At 34.3% G+C, this 13,506-nt stretch overlaps 1 protein-coding gene across 1 annotated transcript; it reads right to left on the bottom strand.

The window, feature by feature from the left end:
• Positions 1-1,635: 1,635 nt before the first annotated feature.
• On the bottom strand, positions 1,636-12,641 carry LOC118275991 (circadian clock-controlled protein daywake). Its single transcript, XM_050707502.1, has 5 exons — positions 12,408-12,641; positions 11,999-12,218; positions 3,859-3,989; positions 2,600-2,752; positions 1,636-1,875 (listed from the first exon to the last, which is right to left on the bottom strand). The coding sequence occupies exons 1-5, from the start codon at positions 12,469-12,471 to the stop codon at positions 1,727-1,729; spliced, it is 717 nt and encodes a 238-aa protein (XP_050563459.1). The 5' UTR covers positions 12,472-12,641; the 3' UTR covers positions 1,636-1,726.
• Between the last annotated feature and the right edge of the window lie 865 nt (positions 12,642-13,506).

Below are 13,506 nucleotides of genomic sequence, written 5' to 3' on the forward strand. Positions count from 1 at the left end.
TGTTCTAGTTATTAACAATGTTGTGGACAAAGTTATTTAAGGGCTATAATAGCTGTACTACTGCGCATGAAATAGGTGCTATCTTTCAGTCGCATAATTTCGAAATTAATCAGACAATAATATTAAATCTGTAACTAATTTGTACTTTAACATGTTGTTACTTTTGAGATCATTAACTTTGCTCAAGAGAAGATCATTACTCTGTTTAACAATTAATTGGGTTAGGAAATGTAAAATAATTTCAACATGGTACAAGTATGTAGCTTAAAAAGATAATTTCTTTCTTTCGAAGATTTTATATTGATTCGGTTTAACAATGCTTCAATTCAAAGGACATGGCTAAACCAAAGTATGGACGTCGTAACCCGTACAAATAAATATTGTATAAATATGGTACCTAGCAATAAATAAAGCCCCATAATTAAAAATTGATATTTTGTAATTAAGAAGGTCCAGAAACTTGGCATATCTGCGCAATCCTGAAAATAAAGTAGCGTTCCTACGTCAAACAACGTTACAAAAACTTCAAACTATAACATTGCAGTGAACTTTTACCAAGGCGTTTTGATGTACCTGAGCCGAAAGTTATTTATATATGAGATAGATAGGTAAACAATTCTGCTTATACTAGATAATGAACACAAAGTAACCAAGGACAGACACAAAATATAAAGTAAGATTGTGCAATCTTATACAAAATATATATTTTGTGTCATTGTGTAAAACATTTTAAATTATGTGGTTTCAAAAAAAAGTCATTATATTACCATTATTAAAAATTGATGTTCGTTTAATTATTTCGATTTGATTTTCGGGGAAACTAATGTCCTAATAATAGCTTGCAGTACTTCCGTGTTGTCATGTCAAACCACAACAGAAAAAAATCAATTATGAAACTTATTTTTTGTTAATTTTTGTTCACCAAGTTATAAGAATTAGTTAAACACAAAATAATTCATAAGTGAATATTTAAATGATACGGGTTAGCGTGAAATTCGTATTCTTGTTATTATGCCTGGGTCAGTCATTTAGCCATCTCTTTTAGCAAATTTGACAATATTGCTGTGATATTTTGGTAATATTATGTGTGACAATTATGTAAAAAATTACACTATTACATTATATAGATACACTATATAGATTCGGTTTACCAATGCTTTAAATCAAAATTTTGAAAATATGAATTAAAGCTGTAATATTTATGGAAATATTATGTGTGACACTCATGTAAAAATTTACACTATTTATTGTTTTGTACATTTATAAATTCTACTAAATTAACTAAAAATCACGATTTATTCACGTACATTAATGGAAAAAAGCTCTACTAGTTTCACAGAGGGACTCTTCATCATGAGCAGCTTGCATAATTTTATAAAAAAAATGGATTTATAAAAGAAATTTTTTTGTGATACTATTGACAGTTGTAACATTTAAACATTTTGTACATTATTTTTGAATGCCGACATGACAAACTATTTGTACCATATTTACGCAAATAAATATTTTTTGATTTTGGTTTGATTTCAAAAATCTATCTTTGTATATTTTTTTGCCTGACTCAGCATCTTAAGGCCTAGCTATAGTCAGGTCTGTTTCCTTACAATACTAATTAGGTAAATAAAACGTCGAACCTTAAAAACAATCAAATTTATTAAAGGTTTTGTGTAGGATGTTTTGAAATTTTGTAAAGTGCATTTGTACTAAGATTGGCATCAGTTTTAACTTAAAGCGAAAGATCTTTTATTGGTACTGCGAGGAAGAAGTTCTTGATGTTTTCTACGACTTTACCGACTAAAGCTTTGATGAGGTTAGATCCAATTTCGATGATCACATCATTACCGTTCTGAGCAATCAGTTCGTTGGTGGATGTTCCTGGAAAGTGGAAAAATTTAATTAGTACACCTTAGTAATCTTTTTATTAGATTTATTTTTAATAATTCTCTAAAGAATATTATATTCAAGAAGTGTGGGAGAGCCCGCTTTCGGCACGAATGGGCCCGCTCGGCCGGAGTGATATCACAGCCTCATGGAAAAGCGACATAAAACAACGCTTGCATTGTGTTTCGTTACCGGATGCCCAATTACTCCCCTTTTTAATCCCTGATTCCCCAACAACCCTTAAATTTGTACGCACTTGTACCATCAGGTGATCCGTCGGCTCGTTTACCGGCTTAATAAAAAAAATATTTATATTCAGGCTCTCGATTAAATAATTACATTTTGCATATCACTGGTTATATTACTATAACCAGTGATATTGCTAGAGGAAAGGTCTATTGCCATATACCGGAACATTTTTAGGCTCTATGCTGAATATCTAGAAATTATAAATATCCAATTCTGAAATTAGACTATCATTTACTAGTTCCGCAAAAAGGTAATGTTTTATCAAATAAAATTTAGTTCGTATTTGATTGCACCTACATTCTACATACATAATAATTGATTCCAATTCATACCGATAAAAAACACCGACAAAAGACCGGCAACGCACTTGTAATGCCTCTGGTGTTTCGGGGGTCCATGAATGGTGGTGCTTGCTAACCATCAGGTGATCCGTCAATCATATAATAAGTTGTAATTAGTGGATACTTACTCAAAAATTCGTTATCAGGGAACAAGTTTTCGAATTTGACCGTAGATTTGTCCTTCAGCTCAAAAGTGTGTCTCCATGCCTTCACAAGCCAATGGTCGTTGCCGTCTTTCGATTTGACATTTAAGTCGACTTCTGCGGTGATTTGGATCTTGGCTGAAATATATCAATATTTAATTATTTAGCTGTCTTAAAATATGTATTTAGGTATCTAAGTATGGGAGGGTGGTACGTGCTTCGGCACGAATGGGCCGGGTCAACCGGAGTGATATGTTAACCTCACAGAAAACCGACGTGAAATAATGCTTGCGTTGTGTTTCGTCATGTGAGTGAGATTACAGGAGGCCCAATTATCCCCCTTCCAAATCTACCCAATTCACGATTCCCGAAAAAATGCCCTAAATTCCTAAATCCTCAAAGGCCGGCAACGCACTTGTAATGCCTTTGGTGTTTCGGGTGTCGATGGGCGGCGGCGATTGCTTACCATCAGGTGATGTATGACCGTATGTTTGTTTACCGGCTTATACCATAAAAAATGTGCGATAAAATAATTAACTTAAACCTGAGGTTTTATCGTTATTGTGGATAATTTAGACGCTTTCTTTAATACATATGTATATCTTGTTCGATATATTTTAGTAACCATTAATAAGGACTCTATTATAACTTCGTACAATTTTATGTAATCTCAACTAATACCTGTATAGATATTTTTTTTTACCCGACTTAAGATTAATTTAAATCATTTTATAATAATTTACATTAATAAGGTTGTTGTTCTGATCTTGAATTATTTTTTAGTTATTGAGTGACCTCTTCCGACATTGCGGAAGCTTTAGACAGATAGTTCAAAATGAATGGAACGACATGCAAAATTTGGTTTTAAAATAAATCCTCAATGCGCACAGGTTGAACAACAATTTGATTTCATTGAAATATAAATATTTCGTGTTCAAATATTTATAAAGTGGATAAACTAAAAGGTGCTAAAATTGCTATTTGTCATAGTTAAATTTATAATTCATACCTAATATTTGAAGTCATACGTTTTAGTTTTTACATACAACGTACAGAAACTTAACTTGGACTCTACTACATTATACTTTAAGATGTAATACATAATCTACATTAGTTGATTAGATAGAATATTAATAGAATGTACTAGATGTACCTTTTTTAATTTTATTTTTTTATTTCTCCACAAACTTGTCTCCGAGCTTTTGTCATACAATAAGTTATTAAAAAAAAAACATTATACTCACGGACTTTAGCGTAGAGTGGACCATTGCCTTCAATAGGAATTACGAAGAGCTGTCCTTTCATATCGTATTTTCCTTTCAACTCAGCAGCACACAGAAGTTTCACGATTATTTTTGAGCTATCTTCGAACCTCCTGTAATGTGATAGAGATGAAGCATTAATTATCGTTTTTTTAGGGTTCCGTAGCCAAATGGCAAAAAACGGAACCCTTATAGATTCGTCATGTCTGTCTGTCTGTCCGTCTGTCCGTCTGTCCGTCCGTCCGTCCGTCCGTATGTCACAGCCATTTATTTCCGAAACTGTTGGGCCTACATAGTTGAAACTTTGTAAGATTGTGTATTTCAGTAACTGCTATTTGAATTTTGAATAAAAATTAATAAATTTAAAAATTAAAGGGGGGCACACCATAAATGGAACTGATTCAAAAAAAAATATTTTTCAGCTTACATATCCGTGATGGATGTCTATGGATAGGTCTTTAAAAAAGACATTAAGGTTCCTAAAACCACTTTTCGTCAAAATCAATCGTTTGAAAGTTAGACGCTTCCAAAGTGGAAAAATGTGTGTCCTTCAGTTCGCTTCCAAAGTTAGAGGGCCCTCTAACTTTTAAAATAAGAAAGTGGAAAACTGAAAAAAATATATGCTGTAGATTTCAATGGAAACTAACAACGAAAATTGGTTCGAACCAGATATCATTATTAGTTTTTAAGAAATAAAACATTTTCAAAAACCGCAAATATAACTTTGTCGTTCATACAAACACTATGTAAAACCAAGTTATTTTACTACTTTTATATAATGTCATCTATTTGCTGTTACGGAACCCTTCATGAGCGAGTCCGACTCGCACTTGGCCGGTTATTTTTTGTTAATATAACATATTATTTGAAAATATATTTAAAACAAGAACATTGCTATATTAGACAGGAATTAAACAAGTGTTAAAAATTAAATTATGATTTAAGTTTTCAAATGCCAATGTGAATTTTGTACTTTAAATTAATTTTATTTGAATTTTCTTTCTTTAAAATAAAGCGTGTCTTCACACTAGAATTTACTCCCGTGTCGTAGGTGCGTCTACAAAGAAACAAGTTCACTGACATGACACCCAGACCCAAAACAACAATTTGTGGATCACACAAAGAGTTGTTACGTGCGGCAAAGGCGAACCCGCTATACAATACGCGACGGTCGGTTGCCCAGCCACCGCGCGAATCGCCAGTCCATCATACTTGTTCGGTAAGCGTTTGTAAATGTCATTAATCAAGGGGTTGAAAATTATTATGTTATGATATTAGATGTGCCACTACCGAGCACGGGTTCGACAGTATTTTTAAGGGGAGAAAATCATTCAATGTCTTCTCCCGCCTTGGCTGAGGCGAGAGGGAGCGTCAGAGTCTTAACTGACTAAACATCACACTGTTCCTACTCCTCCTTTTCGAGCCGGAGCCCCGGTAAACCGCTAGGTAGACCGCAACGAGTTTAAGGATAGGGTACCTGTACGTATAATGGATTTAGGTCCTTTTATTATTGCCATTATTTTGTTAACTGTGGAATAGTCTTTACCTTTTGACTCACGCACCCATATAGTTGATACTCTTTAAACTGTATCATAACTACTTGAGGTATGCGTCCACTGATCCGCATCGTATCATCAGCAATGCCTACATGCGATGCGTACTGATGACGTCATAATATGGAACGCGTACGATGCGGGCCTGTGGACGCTTACATTTGGACTGTGTTGTCTTAAAATTATACCATGCGTAAGAAACATTGTGTAATTGGGTAATTATCTAAATAGACATAATTATTTATAATACTATGTCTGCGATATAGTCACTATTATTAAAACAATTTTAAAATTTTGTTTCGTGTAACTAACGACATGACAAAAACTATGAATATTTTTAACGTATGTTGATGTTCGGACATGTTATATAAATTATAGGATGTCATATTTTAAATGTATGGTAGGAATATACCGATATTAAAGTTCCCTAATTTGTCAGAGGGAGAAGGCAGATTTTCATATTAGGAAAACTAACATCAATTTTTCACCACTTGAGTCATATATTAGTAACACTGATATATAAAGCTAAAGAGTTTTTTTTAACGAATTAATCTCCGAAACTACTAAACCGATTTGAATAAATCTTTTTGTGTTGAATATAGTACATTTATTGAGGAATGCTTTAGGCAATATAACTTCACGCTTCGATCAATAGGAGCCGAGCGTGAAACCACTTGTACTAGATAGATAAGTACAATTCTAGACTTCGTGCTGTTATTAATATATACTTTTGAATACTGAAAAACTAAATAATATATACATTTGCCTATTCGTGAATCATCATAGGTACCTACTAGACAGTCTCGTTTGAGAAAATTAGACCGATAAGGTAGACGTTTTTGCACTGATTATATCTTACACCTTGTTTCCGTCCACGTGTCTATTGTTTCATCATAATAACGTACATAAAACAAATAAGTACCGTACATAATAACAGTTAAATAAAAAAAGGAGTACAAATTGTATAAAATACCAAGATATTTCCATAACATTATTGTAATATTATTCATGTCCTCAAACCGTCGTTACGGGCCAGTGAACTCTTTCGGTATTATTATTAAGCTTATCGTGGCACATAATTTAAGCAAATAGCCTTCTTAGTAACCAGCTAGCATTTGCAGATAATTTGAGGGATCTTCTTTACCTACTAACGTCTTAATAGAAGGCGTATATGTGTTTTACCGGGACACCATGGTCGCGCAACCAGTCGCCACCATGGTGCCCATAGGCTACCAAACTAACAGACTAGTCCGTACACTGCGATAGTATCAAGATAAACCTCTTTGCACTGGTATCCGAGCTGGTCGCGCTGCCAGACTGGTTGGTCAACCAAGCGGACACCAGTGAGTAACTCTCTATAGAGCTTTATACATTTTTTGGTAAAAAAGTCCGGTGAATAGTACAACGTAAGAGAACGACGAGATCAACTATATTTCTATCATTTAAGTTGATTAGCTTAGGGACTTTAAACATCTGGTTAGCCATTATTTTCTTCATTACCCTGATCAGACCCTGATCAGACAGATAACCTTAACATTAGATCGAAGTTAGCATTCATTAATACCGATTCAAAATAAAGGAAATATTCTAGAAAAATATGCTAAATACATAATACTACCAGCGACTAAAGGCAAACAATAGAAAAAAGATTAGGTAAACATAAGCTATAAATAATATAAGGTATTATGCAATAATGAGACAGCAATTTGCAATAAATATCTCTCAATATCTTAAGGAAAAACAACATCAAGCCATTTGTTATGATTAGGAAGCTGGAAAACAATTAGATGTAATATAAAAGTCACTATAAAACTTTTATTAATTCCTATAAAAGTGTAATTTATTGTGTATGTGTGTATTACACGTGCCTTGTCAGCCTTGACCTATCGAACCATCTTAGTTACGTATAAATGAGTATGCGTTTCCAATGGTGCAGATGTATTCAACTGGTTAAACAAGCCTTGTAATCACCTAGAAGTGGTTTCGACCTAGGCAATGGTTATGACTGGTTTGGCTAAGTTTCCGCTGGATTTTGTGTTAGTTCTATTAACATGGAGTGGGGAATGTTTTTAGAAGTATTTATTTGGTTGTAAAAGGTGGAGAGAGTTTGTTTATATTGGACTGTGCGACGCAAAGGTCTGATTGGAGTTAGTTTCCTATCTAGTACAAACAATGTATTTTATTGACGGATAAGTACATAATGCGAATACAATTTAATGACTTAATTGCATGCAAAGAATAATAATAAGATAAGTGTTACGTATGTCAGACTTTACAATCAAAATACTTTTCATATACTTATTGGGAAATCTTTATGACATAAGTTGTCTGGATTTTTTGGATTAAAATCGTTCTGGTGTCTTAAATCTAGCTTCATTAAAATTTTTCGAGACTACTTTTTTTGCAATAACAGTTTAATTAATTATATTATTAGTAGGTATTACAAACATGTTAACATTTAATTTTTATAGGAATTTCTTTTTTAACCGTCTTGCCAAACGTGTTTGAGGTAGCAACCAGAGATAATTCGTTAGAATTTGAACTCTGACGTCACACACAAAGTTCATTTGTTTACTGCTACTGCGAGAAGTAACAAAAATGACTTTTGGAAAGTGGGTGTAAAATAAATGTGAGATTTAATTCACCAGAGATTTGCTATGTAGCTATGTTACGAAGTTGTAATAGCTAAGCTATGAAACTATGGGACCGTTTCCACTGATATTAAGCTATGTAGCTGTGCGTGGAAGATGCGCAGCTAGAGTATGGGATGTATTGATAGTAGGGAAGCCATTCTTAGCACATAGCTTTCCATATAAAAACCATAGCTTATCTGAGTCCGTTTTCACCAGTGGTAAACTATGTGTACCAATGAATATGATTAGTAGAAGCTAAACGCATCCACAGCAACATAGCATAGCACATCTCTGGTGGAAAAACAGCCTAAATGTTAACCACGAAATAACATACAGAATATTAAAATATCCTTTCTAAGTGATTGTACTGCGATTATACGTCTTAATAGCAAATGATTAGAATCTCATTTATCAACTACAGATGAAAGATTAAAGTCTCAGAAGGAAAATGCGTTTGATAATAAAGTTAACGAGAGCCACACAATTACCTATAATGGCTTGTAGCCTACATGTCAAACGATATACATAATTGGTTTCTCTAGGTCTTACCGCCGTAATCAGACTTGTTACTTTACCCAGACCTTGGCTATTGTTTTCGATAGAAAGGAGAATGCTCAAAAAAACCCACGCCCGGCGCAAACTATACGTATCTCAGTTTATCAGTATAAATGAGTAATGAAATGCTATATAGGTACCATCATCGAAAACGATGGCTAAATGTTGGAAATTGATATTTATTTTTTAGCATGGATTAATTTTTATAATTGTTTTGATTTATGAAACTAGTAATATCTTTTGTTTTATTGAGTTAATACGCTTCGTATACGCCGTGAGCATCAATTACAGATCACCCCCTCATCAATACAGCGTGATATAAGACGTTTTATATAGTAGAGGTAGTGGGACAAATGCAATTGGCGAATATTATTGTTCATGCATACATGGGAAAAGGACGCTCGGTTGTTGTGCCCATGTGATGTCCATCATATACTACCTTGGGTGGGCAAGGCACCAAGATGATTTTGAAAATCCCGCACTTTCACTACAAAACGTAATATAAGATGTAGAACTAAAATGATTGAACTTTGAATAATCTGATACATGATGTTTTGATAATGTATACATTTGTTTGAATACTTTCTACTCGTAATATCCTTTAAATATTATCATCATACCAGCCGAAATACGTTCATTGCTGATCGATTTAAATATAGTCCCTGACAAAAAACAAATAGCAATTTCCTACATTTAGCCATCGTTTTCGACGATGGTACCTATACGGGATTTTATTACACATTTATACTGATAAACTGAGATACAAATCGTTTGCGCCGGGCCTGGGTTTTTTTCCCATACTTCGTGAGCATTCTCCATTGTTACTAAGGAATAGCTTGACTATTAATTAAATGTTTCTGATTTTTTTAAGGGGTCAATCATCCAACGACTTTTCCCGGGAGGCAGTGTCAGACTCTTACTGACTAAAAATCACCCCGTTCCTACTCCTGCTTTTCGAGCCGGAGCCCCGGTAAACCCGCTAGGTAGTCCGCAGCTCCGGATCAGGCGTCAGCCCTACTGGGCCCCATCTGTGGTGGTCTGATGGCTCTTTGAGGCGCGCGACGCGGCCCTTGCACGGTAAATGTTTCTGATTGCGGCAGTAAGACATAAAGGCAGAAAATCATCTTCGTGATAGTAATAAGAATACTAATGCCAGTAATTATAAAGACGTGTTTCTCAGAAAATATCATCGACAAAAAATAGAATGCAAGATCTGTCTGTCTATTATATAGCCGATTTGTTTTTTTTTTAATTAGCTTCCTGGTACAAGTTTAGTCAATTTTGAATTTTCATAAATCTTTATGCATGAGTCTTGTTGCCTTGTTCTATTGGACATGGCTAGACGATGTTTTTTTAACAAAGAAACATAAAAACGTTTAGAATATTAATAATTTTATTTTGATACACATATTTTAATATGTCACTGATCGTTTTAGAAAAATATTTCGCTTGAATAGAGCACTCAGAATTCGTCACAATATCACTAGATTATTATTTGGTTGTCAAGGAACTTATTATTGTTATTATACAACGTGTAACAAAAAGGGGGTATACATATCAAGTACACGGCTTCTAGATAACATAACAAACGATACGGTAAGGGTTTTTTAAACTATTTTTTTCATGGTACCAAGTTATGAATTTTTCAAATCGCGCCGCCGCGTGATTCAAAATTAGGTAGACAGGTACTAGGCGATCAGATTTTTATAGATATTTAATGTTAGAATTCTGTTTTTATTGTAACTATACTTATCTTTGCATGAAAACTATATTAGTATGAAAAAAGAAAAGGAAAACCCATTGGGATGACTACGAGTGAACCTCTGGATGAAAATTCGGAAATAAAAAAAATAGACATGTCTCAAAATACCTTCTTGTCTTTTGTATATTAGTGTAGATTTCGATCTTCGTTTAATTAATGGAAAATTATAGGATGAAAATATATAACTATGAACGTTGGAATTCTACAACTTATCGCATGTAAGTTGACTTAATTAATGAATCTTCAAAAAATTTAACTCTCAAACTATTTATATCGATTTTCTGATTGAATAAAAAAAGTAACCGGTAATAGTAATAAAAGTACCTAGTTGATCTTTCTGTTTTTGTTGCCTGTTTTTTACAACTAACAGGTTTGAAATATTCCATAAATTCAAGTCAAGTTTTGACCATCGTCAGCTAGTTTGTCGTCGAACAAAAACATTTTATACGACATTGACGCAAAAAAACCTGTTTCGAAATAAATTGGCGACGATATAGTACGCATATACGTAACTAATGGTCAGTTGGACTTTAACTGCCGTAATCAGAGACATTTAATGATTACTTAAACTATTCCTTAGTGACGATTTTGTATTGAAAACAATTACTAAGGACTGGGTTAAGTAACCATTAAATGACTCTGAGTACGGAGGTATGTTTTAATGTCAGTTGGACTCGTTTATGTATCATTGTAAAACTGCATCTAATGACTTAGTAACAGGTAGAAACTTCTTTAAATTTCCATTAACCTAACTCATCCCAAAAGGTTGTCAAACATTGGGATTATTACACCCTTGTAGCACCACCTTTGTGAGCTGCGGACTACCTAGCGGGTTTACCAGGGCTCCGGGTCGAAAAGCAGGAGTAAGAACGGGGTGGTTTTTAGTCAGTAAGAGTCTGACACTCCCTCTCGCCTCGCCCAAGGCATTGGATGATTTTCCCCCTCAAAAAAAAAAGCACCACCTTTGTAGCACTGGACATCTACTTGACGATGATGGTAGGTAGCATTTTGCGATAAGATCGCCCATTGTACACATTTTGTTTTTCATAATTGATTTCTTTTTTGTTTTATAGTGTACAATAAAATGTATAAATAAATGGAAAACTAAATTCACTTCAACTCAATCGTACAACCATTTTCAAGCATATTGTATGGAACTGAACGGAGTACCAATGGGCTTTAGACAAACAACAAAACCTATGAACGACAAGGACCAATTTGACAATAAAAAAGTCGGGTTTTCCTTCCTGACGCTCATAACTCCAGAATGCACGAACCGATTTCGAACGGGAAAAACATTGGTGGTGAAATGGAGTCCGCCAGGTTTGCTAGTATGTACTAAGCATGTTGAGACACCACTGACACACGGTGAAGGAAAACTTTGTAAGGGAACTTGGGTTTATAACTTCTAATTATATGTTTGAAATCGCCAACCCGCATTGAGCAAGCCTGGTGATTAACGCTCAAATCTTTGTTTCAAACCGAGAAGAGGCCTTTGGTCAGTGGTACCACTGGCATTGGCAATGAAAATGATAACACTGTGCTTCAATATACTTATCTCTAAAGAATAAATGTGATGATAAATTTAAGGAGTAGTATCATATTAAAAAAATACTTACTGAACCTTCTTGACCTCACAGTTACTGAGTCCGGTGACCACAACATCGGTGACAATCAGTTTCATGTTTGGTGAACTAGCGTCTACATATTCGATCGTAAGAGGATCAATTACCCCAACATTATATTCTGGTATACCAGCGGCAAATATTTTTAAAGCAGCCTGACTTGATTCCTTATTACATTTCCCATCGTCCCATTTACATTTTTTGATGAATGACACTGGAAATTCAAATTAAAAAGAATTACTTAGTTACATTATGCAAAAAAATATATTATGATAGAATACATTTAAAAAAAAACACTATGTTGTTAGAATTGCATTTATTTAAAAATTTATTGATCAAATGTAAGAAAAAATAATTGAATTTCAATTAAAATGAAACAAAGAAAAAATAAAATAAAAAATACCTGGGTCCGCGGTCACGAGACAAGTGTACGATATGAATAATAAAATACAAATTTTGCCGTACATTATAATTAATTTATACTAGATCCACTTCAAGACACGACTGACCGCAATAGGATCAAAAACTTATTTTCCTTGAACAAGAAATGTCCTCTTTTATATATATACAAAGATACCTAAATCAGGTTCGTAGAGTTACGCACATATAGATGTTTTAAAGACAAATGTTAAATGAAACTGCAACTACGCTCGTCTGGTATCCTGATTTTATAACTGGTTTAATTATACATATAAGTAAAAAAAAATGTTTACAAGTCTATCACAAAAAAACTATGTAAAAACAATATACACGAATTAACGTTAAATATCCTTCGGCCTGTCACGTGTCCATTTTTTTAAACTGTTTTTATAGCCGTAATTTCTTTAGTGGAATTATACGTATGCGGTTAATGCACGTGATATGTAATTATCATTTGGATTTGAGGGTTCTGACGGATTTCAAATAATAATGGAGATTTTGTAATCTAGATTTTTTCGTGTATTTTTATGCTATAAGCGAGCTGGTAAACGGGTCACCTGGCGGTAAGCAATCGCCGCCGTCCATGGACACCCAAAACACCAGAGGCGTTACAAGTGCGTTGCCGATCTTTTGGGGGTTAGGAATTTAAGAGTTGTTGTCGTGGAATAGAAAGATTGGGGAGGGGGATAATTGGGCTTTGATAAGCTCTCTCACTCAACGCACGCGTTGTTTCACGTCTGTTTTCTGTGAGGCCGTAGTATCACTCCGGTCGAGCCGGCCCATTCGTGCTGAAGCATGGCTCTATCATCTACTATATTATCATCTTAGGATATCAAAATATGTAATTAATAAAGTGCCACCTAACAATATGCGAAACTTTGAAATTTATTTAATCAAAAAATATCGATCGACCGTCAGATCAAACGTCGCAAGTGGGGATGGATAGGCCACACTCCGAAGGGGTCCCGACATTATTCTCAAGCAGACCTTGGATTGGAATCCCTAAGCGGAAAGGAAGCGTGGCCGTCCTCGGCAAACTTGGAGGCGTACAGTGATAGCAGAAGCGGCGGGCATCGGTATGA

This window comes from Spodoptera frugiperda, chromosome 31 (assembly GCF_023101765.2).
Source record: "Spodoptera frugiperda isolate SF20-4 chromosome 31, AGI-APGP_CSIRO_Sfru_2.0, whole genome shotgun sequence".
Lineage (NCBI taxonomy): Eukaryota > Metazoa > Arthropoda > Insecta > Lepidoptera > Noctuidae > Spodoptera > Spodoptera frugiperda.

What these genes read in the sequence shown, in the direction of transcription:
- LOC118275991 (XM_050707502.1), bottom strand. Translation starts at nt 12,471, where the DNA reads ATGTACGGCAAAATTTGTATTTTATTATTCATATCGTACACTTGTCTC. An exon ending in TGTGAGGTCAAGAAGGTTCA is followed by an intron (nt 3,990 to 11,998) that starts GTAAGTATTTTT and finishes ATCACATTACAG; the next exon opens with GAGGTTCGAAGATAGCTCAA. An exon ending in TCCACTCTACGCTAAAGTCC is followed by an intron (nt 2,753 to 3,858) that starts GTGAGTATAATG and finishes GATATATTTCAG; the next exon opens with CCAAGATCCAAATCACCGCA.